A 16,384-nucleotide genomic window follows, 5' to 3' on the forward strand; every position below is an offset into this window, starting at 1 on the left:
TGAATGTCTACCAAGGACAAAAGCAGAGTGTCTTTCAAAAATGACCACGTGGAAAACAGCTGAATCACTGAAAATGAACATTTAAACAAAAAGGCCTAATGACGAACAGGAACTGTCGAACGTGTATTTATCAGTTTGTCAAAGAAAGTTATTTATGAACACTCTGGAAGTTGAGAAATGCATGGACAAGTCGAATATGTATCTGTCAACTTTTAATCAAAAGGTTATTCATGAACATCCTGAAAGTTAAGCAATACATTGTTGATTAACGAACATCCTGAGAGCTAATAATTGCAATGTCATGACCAATCAGAGAATGGAAACCGGAAAGTGTTGAAACATTTGAGGGTAGTGAGCCAGAAAATACAGTATAAATATCAGAGCAAAATTGGGGTTTAATGTCATTGGAGCTGATTGCAGAGGGAGATGCTCTTTGCACTGCAGCTGTTTTGAAGAGATGCTGGGAGCCTGAAACTATGCCAGAGTGCTTGCTGATAACCCCTGTAGGTTGGAGTATAGCTTTGGGGTTTAGTGCTGGGTCGGTAGGTTTTTAGTGTAGAAATCTTTAGAATTAAATGCATGTTTTAACTATGGTTTCTCTGATCTTTTCATGCAGAATTTCACTTTCAGTTGCATTGACCAAGGTTTGATGTTTTATTTTAGAGAATAATGCAATTAATGTGAACCTGAATTTTCTCTTTATGATTAAAGAGTTTTACTTGATTTATTGCCTGAATAAATAGCAATGCTCAGTGAGAATTAATAATGATAGAATAAATGCTAATTTTCTTTTATGCAAATTAAATACATAAAATCTTTTGAATAAAAATTAGATAAATGAAGAAGTAAAAGCTGGTCTTTGATTCTTCCTACGCCTAATTTTCATTCTAGCAGATCCATTGCCATTATGGTGGTGTGTCTGAATAAAAAGGTGTTTAAAGAAACCATTGTAAAATGTTTTAAACTGCAGGTGTAAATAATAAATAGTTAAATAGATTTAGACACTCCACCAATGTTATAGTAGGACTCTTAGGTTGTTGGCCAAATCTTTGAAGCTGAATTAAATGAACAGAGTAAGTATGCAGTGTAATGGGCCCCACTGTTGAATGGATGTGTGTTTCTGAGGTTTTGGAGAAATGGCCATGTTGATTTAAATATATTTCTGGAGTCCCGCTGTAGCAGTTATATCTTGGTAGCAGAGTAGTGGTTACTAAGGAAATTAGCTAGGACTATGTATAAAGTATTATATAGAGTTTGATGTCCAGAATTATGAACTAACATTCGTTGAGTTCGTATTACGTTATATGTACTTCAGAAAAAAAAGCTTCCAAGTGTTGCGTGAAGCTAGTGCCTCTATCTGCAGGCAGAGGAAGTGTGGCAAGTAAAGTCGCACAGTGCATTGGTCTGTTTCAAAGAAGTAGTATTGTCATATACTGCGGTGGTATTGTCGTATAGTACTGTTTAGGGACATTAGGTGTGAAAGGATAAATGTATAGCGAAGGCAGTCTATGAAATCTCAGCTTTCAAGCATAGAGAGGTGTATCCTGACTAAAACTTATCGCTGGAGAAAATATTAGGGCTCAACCTGAGCCTGATAGAAGGGTAAAGGAGTGGCGCCTAGTTTACTAACGATAGAGGTATTCTGTGGTGGGTTAGACGGGAGTGCTGCCTACTGGTAACACAGAGTTCATGTATATTTGAGAAAGGGATTTCTGTATGAACGTGTGTAAATGGAATTGCAATATGCGTTCTAGTGAAACTCTGGGATTGTCTCTAAGGAGGTGAAAAAGATCTCTGTATGTGCTTTCCTAGAGAAACGAGTTTGTTATTGCCTGATAGAAGGGTAAGGCCAGTAGTGTTGCTTTATCGGCGAGTCTAAAAATTCTGAGGAGATAAGCGTTGTCTACTCCGGTTACAGAATACTTGTGTGATTGAGAAAATTCTATCACTTTATTAGCGAAACAGATTAGTGGAATTGTATTGTGCAAGTTACTAACTGATTTTGTAAAATATTTTGTAAATACGGCTTCTTGAAAAAATCCTTGTAAGGGAAGGGTTAATCGGCGCTGCAGAAGCCGAAGCGCTGGTGACGTCAAAAGTGTCGCGAAGGGATTGGTCCTCGTGACCAAGTCAGAGTAGGATCTGATAGGTTCATCACGAAAAAGCAGCAAAGCGATTGGTTAAGCACTTAGAAAAACGTATCGTATTCTAATTGGTACGATAGTGTGAACCGCGCTGCTATAGGTTGGTGTACGGAACCGCAAACAGGAAAGTGCGCGATCTTTTGAAAGACAGGAAATTAACGGAAAAATGTATTATATTAGTAAAGAGAGGAAAGTTTCACTGTTTGGAAAGGTAAAAAGATTGTTTGTAAAAGACAAGCCTGTTGAAAAATCGCAATATAGATTAGAGTTTTCCCTGGGAACGCCTTTATCTCACATGCTAGGAAAGTATGGCCTTCATACTTGCGTGTGGATCGAGAATTGGGTGCAATATACGAAAGGTGATGGTGAGCTTGCATTTCCTCAAGAAGGTTCCTTTAACATAGAGGTTTTGCGAAATTTGAGAGAAACAATGATCAAACTTAGGCCTACACCTAGACCTACGCAATTTGAAGCGTTAATGGATTGGGAAGATGAGGCATATGAGAAAGAAAAACACAGATCAGAAAGAGGTTATGATTTTAGTTTGAATAAATATCAGAATAAGAATATTGAGGATAACATATGTAGATGGGAACAGGTAAATGTACCAAATGATTTGTTTCCTGTCAGGAGTATGGGAGGATCTACAGGAGATAAAAATAAAGAGGAAGAGAAGCATGTTCACATTTTAGACTGTAAATATAGTGACACAAAAGATGAATTGCTAGATGACATTTTGGATAAAAGATCACCTCCATATCAAGGGGAGTTTGCAACAGTGGTGCCAAAGGTACCGCCAGCAGAAATTACAAAAGTTTTCCAAACTGTTCCAGTTCCCATAGGGATTAATGCAATAAATAGACAGGAACCTGTTCAAATTAATAGTACAGTAATGAAGCAAGAACTCCTTTCAATGAGTATTTGGCAAGAAATACAAGTGATAAATAGGTCAAATAGTGAAGAAGAAAATTAATTAGTAGTCAAAACACGAGAATTGTCTGAAAGTTTAAAAGAAATGCCTATGAATATCGAAGCTTTAAAATGCCAATGAATATAGATTCTGAAATTTCTGTTTGCAAAAGTGAGGTAGAGGAAGAACATTCACTGACCATACCGTTAAATTAGGTAAAACCAGATCTTAAAAGAGAGTTATTATCTAAAAGTGTCAGGAATAAACTGCCTAGTGTGTACGAATTAGATACAATGACAGATTTGACAAAAAATCTGATTTAAACGAATGGAACTGAGATACTAGCTGAAAAACAGACTGGATGGTTGCAGAGAATAGAACCTAGAGAAAGATTGAACGAAGTCTCTGACAAATGAAGAATTGGTAGAGTGGGTAGAAAGTGGCTACAGAGAAGATTCAGAATGCCAACAGATAGATATTGCAGAATTAAAGGTAGACATGGAGGAATTACATTCTGGGAAGGTAACTATGAACAGATTAAAATGTCACCAGGATAAAGAGATACTCCTTATGAGTAAAAGCAATGCCTTGAAAAGTAAGGATTTGCAGGAAAAACTGGAAGAGTTTGCCAGCGAGACAGGAGTAGAAATTTCCAAATGTAAAGATTTGCAAAAACAATATAGATCAAACTTCTCAGAGAAGGGCATAGAAAATGTAAACAAAGCTGGAAGAAAAGCTAAAATTAAAGAATTGCTGAGAAAAAGAAAGAAAGTTGAAAAATGGAGAAGCAGGTGGAGAAAGAAGAAAAAAGGAATAGCTGATAGGGGATCATTAGCAGTTCCTGCTACTCACAAATGTGAAACTGACTATATTATCAGAGGGAATTGGTTTGCAGATGAATTGGCAAAATATTGCACAAAACAAGATTGTTCTTTGAATCAGACATGGGCGAAGAAAGACACTTTTTCCCAATATCACATGCTTACTAACACAGCAGAAACATGGGAAGAAGTAAGGAAAGTGCAGGATCAGGCAAGTGATGAGGAAAAGGAAACATGGGAAACAAAAGGTTGCACACAAAAAGAAGAAAATTATTTTTGGGTTTACCAAGATGAAAGAGCTGTTATGCCCAACAGTAGGTTTGCCCATTTTGAATACATGTATCGTGGACAGGCACACACAGATAGGGAAACTGACCTTGCCAACAAGGTTATCAGACTGATTTGTGAAATATTGAGCACTAGAAAGAAACTGCATTGTGCCTGTTGTCCAGAGGCTTCTGGAATTGGTGAACAGGTGATTGGCACAATGAAAATCAAATTAGCAAAAATGTGTGATTCCATTATCTTGAATTGGCTAGATGTTTTGCCCCTAGTTTTAGGGACCATGAGAAATACAAATGATAGAAGGAGAGATTTAAATCTGTGCAAATTACTAATGGGACAGGGAATGAGAAAAGCACATATACCTGGTCAACAAGACAGGCCACTGAGAAATGGACTGCAGATTTTGGATACATGTTCAGAATCAGGTGCTAAGCAACCAAAAGCTGGTAACACAAGAGAAACAGACTGTAAAACTGGTGATTTAAGACCAACAGACTGTGAGAGTGTACAGCATGGTGTAAGACTTAATGATTTTTCACCTGACAACGATTTAGAAAGTACTACAGAACTAAGACCACAGACACAGAGACCAAATCTGAAGTACAAGTCACTGGAATGGACATATATGGCACTACCTGATATACAAGAGGAAGCAAATAGCCAGGAAAGTCTGAGAGTGACTGTACGAGAGGTGGTCAAGGAAGAAGAAAACTTGGAAATACAGAAAGTGGTCTTATCTGACACTAGAAGAGACAAGGATGATCAGGAAAATTCAAACAAAAACTGTGAACCTATAGATAGGGATGATTTACAGATGAATTTAGGGATTACTTGAGGTGACCATAACAGTGTTACAGAAAACAATTCTGGGTTTTGGCACACATGATGAAGACGATTTTTGATGAACAATTGCCAAGCAGTTAAAATAAAAGAAGGGGAAAAAGACTGAAAGTCATTCAAGTGTGGAAACATACTTTGTATAGACAGTACATATTTAGTAGATTAGATTTATAGGATAACCTAGATACCATAGTAAATATAATATGTTTTGCTTTAGGTATAAGATGTTTTTATGTTGTATAATTTTTTCTCTAATGAGACTGTTAACAATGTACCAATAGTTGCCACCAGTAGATAGAATTGCACTTCATAAGGATAAGTATATTTCAGATTTAGAACTAAAGATAACATTTTTTGTCAAGAACAAGGAGAATTAAAAAGAATTTGCTGAATTAACAAAAATTATTGAGAAGAAGTGTCTGATCAAATAAAATTTTGTGGAAAATATTGGTGGTTTTGGGTTTTTGGTGATGATTTACAAATCGTTCAAGGTTTTCAGGATTTGTAATCATCAAAGGAAGGAATTGATGGAGCGAGATACAGAAGATTTTGTGTGTACCTCATTCAGATCAATCACCTCCATAATAAAGTAATATATATTAATTTTGATTGCTGTGTATTAACCAAAACACACACATTACATGTGGGAAATGCTTTGCACTAACAGGTTTAAATAACATATTAATTGGTGATGTAAAACGCATGTTTAATCTATTTTGTGCATTTAAGTGGTGTAATAATGCATGTCTGTTTTCATAATGTGCATTGTGCATTTGCATATTGCTTTCTGCTTTCTTTTAATTGCTTGCAGTGTGATGATTTTCTGCTAGGTAACAGTCTTAAAGGGTAAACATTAGCACTGGTGGTTGGGGGGGACAGAAAACACATATATTCTGTGTATTCACATTTTCTTCTTCTGTTTATCGTAGTTTTGGTGGGTTTGAGGTAATTCGAATTTTATATGACCAGGTATGTCCCCTATCGTGTACCCCAACGTCCCATGTATGTGCATGACCTCCGTGCATTTACCCTCCTTGGCCGAAAATGAAGACGCAAATGCATTTGCGTCCAACGTTAACATGTTATCTACCAAGTTCTCCAAGAAAGCAACATTAATTTGGTTTCTAAACCTATGTTGCCAACGTCTTTACATGGTGCACTTTTAACGCGAAGCCATGTTTTCCTGGCTCTGCTGAGCTAGGCCCTGAATTGAGGCTCCGAAGTCTCTTCTGTCTCCAAAAGCTGCCGTTTAGGTATGCATCCCTGACCTCTGCCTTACTTCCTGCTCAGCGAAGCGGTGCCCGGCTTGGCTTGGTCTGCCTGCCTGCCAAGACAGTATTTTGCCTTCAGTTATCTGTTCAGCCTCTTCGAAAAACACATTCCAGTCTAGTGAAATAGGTAAACATATTCCCGGCTGCAGAGTAAAGGGTCCTGCCTTCCTGTCTCCTTGCAAGTGATTTACAGCACCCGTTACCATGGTAGGCCCATGGCCCCCGCGCATTGTACCAAGACACGTATGCACTCCCTAGCATTCAGTGATGTATGGGCCCTGCCCGAGAGACCTTTTACTTCAGACAACACATCCTCCAAACATAAGATATCAGATAGGTTATAGGTATAGGTCGTTCTGACATCCCAGACACCGAGACTCTTCTACTAGAGCTAAAGTCAAGTCCCCCAGCTCTCCCCAGTTACACGTCCTTTCCACGTCATGCCAGTTGCGCGCGCATATAGAATAGAGGTTTCTGCTGACCCTGCATAATCCTCCTATACATCCACCCACTTATGACACTTCTTGTGACGTTTTCTAGCACACACCTCCGTGTACGCCTATTACACGCCTTCTTTTACGCCCATGTGTTCTTATCTTCTTCTTTTCACTTGTCACGCCTACTGTATTCAATGCAATTATACTGTTTTACTATATATAATATGTGATGTTAATAAACTATGAGATTGTCCCTTCCTGAACCTTAGTGGTGATGGAACCCGATGTCCCCTGCCTCGAGGCTATCCATTAAAGCCCGTATGACTCAGATACCACGGACTCTGCCTCTCATTTTATTGAGCTATCCTTGATGTTATTTTATGCATAGAAAAATAGTCCGGTAATTTTATTTACCACATAATCTGGCACCCGAACAGGGACCCCTCCCCTTCCCCACGCGCCGGCGATGTACACAGGCCCCTGACCCCTTCTGCGGCTGTGACGGACGTCTGCGCGCACCTGCAGGTTTTCCTGCTATCTCCCTCAGGCCCACGGAGGAGACGGAGACTGCGGTCCGGCATCCAGACGAGGCGGTGAGGAATGCGGAGAGTCCCGACCAGAGCCCAAGCAGAGAGAGCAAGGTCCGAGGTATCCAGAGGCCCACCTGTTCCGAAGCGCATGTGTAGGAGAAGTCGTAGTCCAGTCCAGTCCAGTTTCCGAGGCCTTCAGTTTTTGCTTCCCGGTGAGTACCGTTGTTGGGAACGCATCTAGACGGGTTCATTAAATTGTGCCCGGTCAAGACAGGTCTGGGTACACAGACCTGGTCCAGACGTGTTCACTTAGGTGAATACGGTAATGACGTGTCTCTTTAGGGGACCGGTATTGTCTGTACTGTTTTAGCAGTGCATCTAGTGATTCAGAATTCTAGTATTGTTTTCTCGAGATTTTCAGTATTGCATTTTATGTATCAGGTAGTATCTATTCGAAATGTTTTAATGTGGTTTTATGTCGTGGTATGAATGATTGTTTGCTATTCATTACTGTGTTTATTGTGTTCACGTTCAAGTCAATCCGAAAATGCCACTGTTCTCGAAATTACGTCAGATAGGAACTAGGAAAGGGATACTCGAAGAAGCAGTTCCCGTCCCGCCTAGGGACACTCCAGGACATTTTTGTACCACAAGCATGGCTTAGATGCCATACTGTATCTAGACTTGTGGGTCGATTATACCAAGGATCTGGAAGAGAAATATAAATGGCCCGTTTCAGGGACATGGGATGCTGAATGCATCATGAGAGTAGAAGAGCATTATGGAAAAAGAAAGCCAGACAATCCCAGAAAGATGCCATAGAATTATGGCGTAAAGAAGCGTATAGAAGAACAGAGAAAGAAATCAGGAAAGCAGAGAGAAGTAGAGAAGAATCCGAAAAAGCCAAAGAAAGAGAGTTACTAGAAGAAGGAGAACGAGTCAGAATAGAACAACAAGACAGACAGAGAAATGCCCTTATTACAGGCATGTATCCTGTTCTCGCCGAGGGCCTGCCCAAGGCAACCCCGGAAGTATCACGTAACTTGCCACCACCATTGGTCCCGACTAAACTCCGTCACAAACAGACCGCAGCAGACATTTTCCTTTCTTCCTATTTAGATGATGTAGCTCCAGAATATACCAATGTACGCGTACCACCTGCTAATAACATGCATCAGCCTATTCAGCCTGTTCATGGCACGATTCCCCCACTCCCTCAAGACTCGACTCCCCACCCGTTGTCACTTCCCATCCTGTCACTACTTCTGTTACTGTTCCTCCTGTTGTCGGTCCTACCAATCCTTTTTCTACACTTACAACCCAGAGTCTGCCTACATTACCTACACCTACTGCACACGCTATGGCACCAGTAGCAACAGTACAGCTAGCTGATGGTTATGCTTCCGCCTCTGGAGGCGCCGTGGGAGGTGCCCCTGTCACCCCGCCTCAAGTTAAACGCATGACGCTTAGAGAAGCAGCGTTACAACGTACACCCAAAGTTGCGACATTCGCAGCCCTTAAAAAGTACCTTACAGATTGCAGATACGATCCAGTACCAGGCGAAGACGAGATGATACTATACTCGATACGTTTACGACGAGTCACAAACTATTTGGCTATTCTACCCGATATGAAAGAACATCTAGATAATATATACCATTTCATTAGAACAGGGGAGAAATCAGAATGCATTCACGAGGCCATGGCACACCACAAGGTAGAGACACAAAGGATGATCCTACAGTTTTTGATAAATTGTTTGATAAGGGAATGAGATCGGCCAGATACAAGCAGAGAAGAGATGGATATGCTGATAAATTGGAGTAATAATATAGCTGATGGTAAACATAATAAACAAGCTTGTATAGAATCGATGTACAGAAAGATCCGTAAGGAAATCGTAGTAATACACGAAAAAGAACAAGCAGCTAGGGAAGCCGAGAAAGAAGAGAATGAAATGTCAGAGGATGAAAATATAGATGATACAGAAGAAAATGCAGATAGAATAGCATACGTGGGTAGAGCAAGACCTTTTGACAGACCCATTCGCCTGGAAAACAAGAAACGTTTTCTTTCTCCCATACCAGAACAATGTTCCCTTCAACATTTATTCCAAGCCACTGACAAAATACTGAAAGAAAGAATAGGTTACAGCGAACTTAAGACCATGCATGATCAGGAACTAGCACGGTCAGCAGTCCAATGGGCTGGGAATAATAATATATATAAAGATGATTCAGTAGCGCAAACATTTTTGAATCTTTCTCCAAACGAACAGCGTTTAGCTGGTATGTACATGATCCAGCATCTTATTACACTATATGAAAGTCAACATTCTGATCCAGGTCCCCTATATAGTATACTGGAAGAATTACTCCTAAAAAGATGGAGAGGCCTAGGTACCGATTTAATTAATATCATTTTAGAACAACGCCACAAGTACAGAACTTTCCTGACTCCACATTTCGTTCCTGTTCCACCCCCAGTAAGACATACATTTTACATAGACAGACAGAATCCCTTGCTTGAAGTTCATCCCGTCCAGACCCCAGGGGGTGAGCTTCATTGAGTATTCGTATACACACCCCTGACCAAAATGGAATTATTGGAAATGAAGAAATTAGTGCCCTGTCATGATAAAGACCCAGCAGGATTCCACCGTGAATTAAAAGACATGTTACTTATGGGAGATTATACGTATCCCGATATTCTTAAAATGTTAAAAGTACTGTTGCCGGCTGGCATTTACGAGAAACTGAAAGAGAAAGAATGGGAGGTGGGAGATAAAAAGATTGAATGGACAGTATTAGAAAACGAAGAAAATACGCGAGTCCCAGGTACTGGTCTCGGGGGAAAAAGCTAAAGCATTACCAGGATTATTAGTACAGGTCTTGCCTAGGTTATTGGCAGTTAAAAAGGAAGACTGGGATGCAATCTCAGCCTGCAAACAGAAACCAGATGAAGACACTAGTGATTTTTATTCCAGATTCGAGAAATGTTTCATTATTAATAGCGGCCTGAAAACAAGTAGTGAATCATATCCACATCTTTTTGTGACCAAATTAGTCGAGAATTCCTTACCACAGGTTAAAAATAGAGTTCTGAAAGTCGAGAGTACATGGCAAGCTAATACTCCTTCCCAGATGTTACAGATGTTACAGTATCACCAGAACCGAATTAGAGAGGAACACGAACATGAACAGAGACGTATGAAAGACACGAAAATGAAAGTACTAGTTGCAGTCTGTTCCAGCAGACGGTCAGAAAAAAGGTACAGCACCGCCAGGTCATTCTGCAGCTCCCGTTAAAGGGAATTGCAATTATTGTAAACAGCCAGGTCACTACATCAACGAATGTACCGTTCTGAAATATAATATTGCTACAGGTAGGATGAAAGAAAGACCGCGTCCTCCTAGACAAGATCAGGTTCCGCAAAATGTTCCGCAAAATACACGACCGCCACCGAATACACAGCAAACAGTAGCTGTGTCCCAGCCCCAACCCATTGCGGCAACGCAACATGTTACACAGCAAATGTACCAGTATGCACAGTCAGATTACCCCGATTATCAACAGTACTCATGAAACAGCCTAGAGAGGGAAGTTGGTTTGCCTCTTATCGAGGTTCCTGTAGATCAAGAGGGTCCCTATGTACACAGTCAGGTATTAGGGAAAGACAGAAAATTTTTGATTGACACAGGGGCGAGCAGAACTACCATCAGTCATGACGAGGTTCCAGGGGCTCCCCTCTCAGGCTCACAGAATGTTTCCCTGGGTTTTTCAGGAAAGCCTATTATTAACGAAGTGTCAAAGTCAGTTTCCCTAGAAGTTGGTCCATTATCCCGTACTACAGACTTGTTACTTACGAAAGCATGTCCTGAAAATCTGCTTGGTATTAAAACATTGAAAGCACTGGGAGCAGTGATATGTTGTTCTCCTGAAGGAGTGAGATTATTTTTACGTGATTTTAAAGGTCATTATGTGTTAAGAGATTTTGATCCACGATTGCGAAATGTACCACAGCATTTATGGGCACAAGGTCCAACTGATGTAGGTTGCATGCATATTACACCTTATCGTGTCACTCTCAAACAGGGAATTGTTCTGCCCCGAATCCGACAATACAAATTGCCACCTGAGGCTGTAGCAGCCTTATTGAAAATCATTGACGAGCTCATTGCTCAAGGAGTAGTTGTAGAAACTGACTCCAATGTATGTAATTCTCCAATCATCCCGATTCTTAAACGAACTGACCCAAATGCACCTCCAGTCTACAGACTGGTGATTGACCTTCGAGAATTAAATAAATGCATCATTCCCCAGTACCCAGTAGTGCCAGACATCTCTTCCCTATTGACTGCTATTGATTCCGAAGCTGCGTTCTTCACTGTAATTGACCTCAAGAACGCCTTCTTTAGTGTTCCCATTCATCCGGAAAGCCAGTATCTTTTCGGATTCTGTTTAAATGGCCGAAGCTTTAAATTTGCACGTGCACCTCAAGGGTTCACGGAAAGTCCTAGTATTTACAGTCAAGCACTGAAACGACAACTAGACAGTATTCACATGCCTACTGACACTGCTCTGCTGCAATATGTTGATGATTTGTTAATCACTGCACGGACCGAACGTGACTGCGAACGCGCATCACTGACAGTCTTGTATTTTCTAGCCGAAAAGGGGCATAAAGTGTCCCCTTCGAAGCTCCAATTCTGTGCCCAGCAAGTGGTTTACTTAGGTCACTTGCTGTCCAAGAGGGGGAGACAGCTGACACCTGACCGCATCCAGTTGATTGCACATTTGCCACAACCCAAGACACAAAAGGAAGTACGGGCCTTCATTGGCCTCACTTCGTACTGCAGACAATGGATTCCTCAGTATGCATATCTAGCCAAGCCACTCATACAGTTGACAACACAGGAGGCAGCGACATCGACTGTCCTCCCTTGGACTCAGGAACTTACACTTGCTTTTGACGAATTGAAGAAAGCCCTATGTCAAGCACCTGTTTTAGCGACACCATGTTACAGCAAACCTTTTACACTCTTTGTCACAGAACGCGATGGCACAGCATTGTCTGTCCTCACACAAGATCAGGCAGGAAAACACAAGCCCTGCGCTTATTTTTCTAATACATTGGATCCAGTAGCCCGGGCACTGCCTGCGTGCCTCAAGTCAGCTGCGTGCCTCAAGTCAGTTGCAGCAACAGCTCTAGCTATCAGACAAAGCGACTCGATAGTCATAGGACACCCCCTGACAGTACAAGTTCCACACTCCGTGGAAGTTCTTTTAAACCGAACACAGACTCAACACTTAACCATAGCACGACTGACAGGTTATGAACTGACACTGTTTCAGCCACACATAGAAATTAGACGTTGCAACATACTGAACCCAGCTACACTGTTACCGTCAAGTACGTCAAGTACAGCAGATCCAGAAGGGGCGTGGCTTGGACGCCGATCGGGATGGCGGCGTGAGCTCGCAGCTCCGCGCGGAATCCCGCTAATTCTCCTGATTCCTGCACCCTGGGCGACCCGTGATCGATACTACTGCCCTACGGAGTGTAGGGGAACCGCGGGGTATCGGCAGAAAGTTGCTGGGGGACAGCTGGCCCCGAGGAGACCTCGATGAAAAGACGGCAGATGTGTCGCCGAGAGTGTGAAGAAAATGGCGGCGGAGCGGACCGGCGGCTCCGGACATCGACATTGAGCAGTCTTGGCACCGACTGGTGGGGGGTCCCACTGTTGTGAGATCGATGCTGTGGGGGCTGTGGCGACAGCCCTGAAGATCGGGGGGCCTGGAACCCGGCACTGCTCGGTCATCGGGGACGACTGCTGGCCGCTACCCCTCCTTCCCTTCCTCCCCCAGACCCTGGAGGGGGCGAGTCAGGCGGTGCTAGCCCATTTGGCCCTTGGAGTTGCGGGCATCGGCGGTGGCACTTGATCCTGTACATTATTGGGAAGTTTGCCCCGTCCCACGAGTGCCGGGACCAGGCGAGTTTCCTAGCCTGTGACGCAGTACCCTAAGATGGCGGCTACAGGGGGACCGGCGGCCATGGAGCGCGGACAAGAGGACCTTGCTGCGCTGTCCCAGGTGGGTGAGACCCCCCGCCGATGTTGGACCAGGAGCAGCGGCTGAATCGGCGCTTGGACGCCATACTGGACGCCATCACCTCGACCAAGGAGGCGTTACAGCAGGACATTGCGCAAGTCGCCACGGGGCTGGGGCTATTGCGAGCGGACCATGCGAAGCTGGCAGATAAAGTCAAGGACCATGATCAACTGCTATTGGACCTGAAACCGTCGGTGGTGACCGCTGAACATAAGATCACAGATATCCTGGCCCGGTTGGATTCGCTGGAACGGCGAGCGGAGGATGCCGAAAGCCGCAACGGATGGAGGGGGAGGATGCGGTGGCCTACATGGAGGACTGGTTTCGAACTGTGGTGGCACCAGAGGGGCTTACTCCTTTCTTTACCCTGGAACGAGCCCACAGGGTGCCGGCTCGCCCGCCTGGGCTTGGCCGCCCCCCCGACCGATGGTGGTGCGGCTCCTCCATTATAAGGACCGGGACCTCCTCATCCAGAGGGCTCGGGCATCGGGCCCTTATGAGGTGGAGAATAGCAGGGTCACGATTTTCCCGGACTACACCCAGGGGGTCCAGAGGAGTAGGGCATCGTTTTTGGCGGTGAAGAAGGAACTGCGAGAGGAGGGCATCCAATACTCCTTGCTCTTCCCGGCCAAGCTGCGGGTCATTCTGGATGAGACCACGCACTTCTTTCAGACCCCGGACGAAGCATGGCAGTGGCTGGAGTCTTACATAGCGGGGACGGATAGGTCTCACAAAAGTAGGCGAGATCGGCCTAAACCGCCTCAGGTCAGACAATCACAACGAATTCGGTCCCGCAACAGGCGCCAGCGGGAGAAACGGGAGGCCCAAATGGCTGCGGACAAGAGAGAGGCGCTTGCGGCGACGGCGGCCATTACGAGGTTGCAGCAGGAAAGTGAACTGGCGGAGACGGACTTTGGCGGCGAAGGCAGCAGGACGGGAGAGGACCTCTCGGAGGCAGAGAGTTCGAAGGGGCCGGTGGTGACCCCTCAGACATCCGATGGGATTTTTTCACGGTTGAGACTGCATTGGGACTTGGACACGATCTTTTGGTAGGGTGCTATCCTGTTGGTGATGGGTGGGTTGCCGAGTAGGGTGCTGCGTTGGCAGGATGGGATGGGGAGCGCGGGGCGTGGGCTCCGCTAGCTGGGGTCGGCGATAACTCACCCCCCCAGGGCCCTTAAGGCCTTCTGTGGTGGCGACCACAGGTTAGGATGTGTGGTTGGATTGAGGTTTGGATCGGGGCTGACACTGGGTTTGTAGGCTCTGTCCTGGGGAGTGGGGTTTGGGGTGTTTTCTTTTTCAGAGTTTGTTTCGGGGGGGGCAACTGCTATGGTGGGCATACGATCTGGCAATGTTTGACTTGGATTGTTCACTGCTGGTATGGGGACGTTACCTAACTTAAAATGCCTAACGTGGAATGTCCGGGGGCTGCGAACCATGGTCAAGCGCCACAAGGTACATGCGTATTTGGTGCGAAGGGGGGTCCAGGTTGCCATGCTACAGGAGACCCATCTGACGAAAAAGGAATGTGCTGCATTGCAAAAAAGATGGCGGGGTCAGGTGTTTGGCACCACTTATTCAGCGTAGTATGGGGTATTGATATGGGTGAGAGCGGGGATACCGTTCCAGGTGCTGAACCAAGTGGTGGATCCTGAGGGCAGGTTTGTGGCGGTGGAGGGGCGGTTATATGGTCGGGATGTGGTTCTCTGTTGTGTCTATGCACCAAATACTGATCAGGCCCGATTCTTTGATGGCCTTTCCGGGTCCTTGGCCTCTTTCCTAGCGGGCCCGGTGATACTGGGGGCGGGATTTTAACTCGATTACGGATGTGGTCTTGGACAGGTCTCACCCTCCCCTTGTTGATTCCCCGGTACGCAAGTTAGCCATGCATAGGAAGGATTGGCAGGACAGGTGGGGGTTGCTGGATATGTGGTGGGAACAGCACAGGGAAACCAGGGATTATTCCTTTTACTCAGCCCTCCATGTACTACACGTGAGAATTGATTCGGTGCTCTGTGGCGGGTTCCTGGCCCCATTGATCTCTCACACGGAATACTTGGCCAGAACCATATCGGATCATAATCCCCTATTGGTACATGTCCAGTGGCAACGGGAGCGCTCGGCGATTCCAACATGGCGGCTCCGGCCAGACACGTTGGAGGATTCAGTGTTCAGTGCAGCGGTCCAGCAGGGCATAGATCATTATTTCAGTGAGAACGAGGGTACTGCAGCATGTAGGTCCACTGAGTGGGATGCGATGAAAGTGGTGGTGAGAGGGGTATGCCTGGGTCGGTTTTCGAATGCTCGTACGAATGCGGAAGAGAACCTGAGAGATCTGGAGCGGCGCAGGCCGGAAAGACCGGACTTGCAGGCCCGGTTGCTGGAAGCGAAGGAGGTGGTCGCTACCGAAACGGAGCGGTTGAGGAGCTACGACTATAGGCAATACGCCGTCAGAGTGCATGCTGAACGGGATAAGGCGGGCACGCTCTTGGCCAGACTTGCTAATCCTGAAGTTAGGGGCTGCCCGGTCCTTAGCATCAATAACGCACTGGGGGAGACGGTGTATTCTCAGGCAGCGGTGTTGGAGTGCTTTCGTATGTATTATGAGGAATTGTACCGGAGTCAGTTGGGAGTGGAGGCCCAGGACATTGCAGAGTACCTAGAGGCGAGGCAGCTTCCGGTCCTTGACGATGAGGACGCGAAAGAGCTGGGCGGGCCGATCACGCTAGCTGAAATAAGGGCGGCCATTAAAAACATGGCGCGGAATAAAACACCCGGTGTGGATGGGTTGCCGATAGAGTTCTACCAGCAGTTTGTGGATAGCTTGGCATCCAGACTGCTGGTGGTATACACGGAGGCTTATGAGTCAGGGGGTTTGCCCGGATCCATGAGGGAAGCATTGATAGTGCCGCTGCTGAAGCCCGGCAGGGATGCGACGGATGTGAGGTCCTATCGCCCGTTGTCCATGTTAACGGTGGACTATAAGATACTGAGCCGATCGTGGCCACCAGGCTGGCTCCACATATGACTGGCCT

The 16,384-nt window shown here is 44.9% G+C and overlaps 2 protein-coding genes across 2 annotated transcripts in view; one reads left to right on the top strand and one right to left on the bottom strand.

Moving 5' to 3' along the window:
- LCA5L (lebercilin LCA5 like) overlaps positions 1-16,384 on the bottom strand; it is an 861,785-nt gene that overhangs the window by 281,784 nt on the left and 563,617 nt on the right. The gene's annotated exons all lie outside the window — the stretch shown is intronic.
- On the top strand, positions 4,033-4,995 carry LOC147698835 (uncharacterized). The gene has a single exon (XM_086935427.1). It carries the CDS (start codon positions 4,033-4,035, stop codon positions 4,993-4,995), a length of 963 nt encoding a protein of 320 aa, XP_086791553.1.

This window comes from Lissotriton vulgaris, chromosome 8 (genome assembly GCF_964263255.1).
Source record: "Lissotriton vulgaris chromosome 8, aLisVul1.2, whole genome shotgun sequence".
NCBI lineage: Eukaryota > Metazoa > Chordata > Amphibia > Caudata > Salamandridae > Lissotriton > Lissotriton vulgaris.

Excerpts from the sequence above, each read along its gene's own strand:
- LOC147698835 (XM_086935427.1), top strand. The coding sequence starts at position 4,033 with ATGCTTACTAACACAGCAGAAACATGGGAAGAAGTAAGGAAAGTGCAG.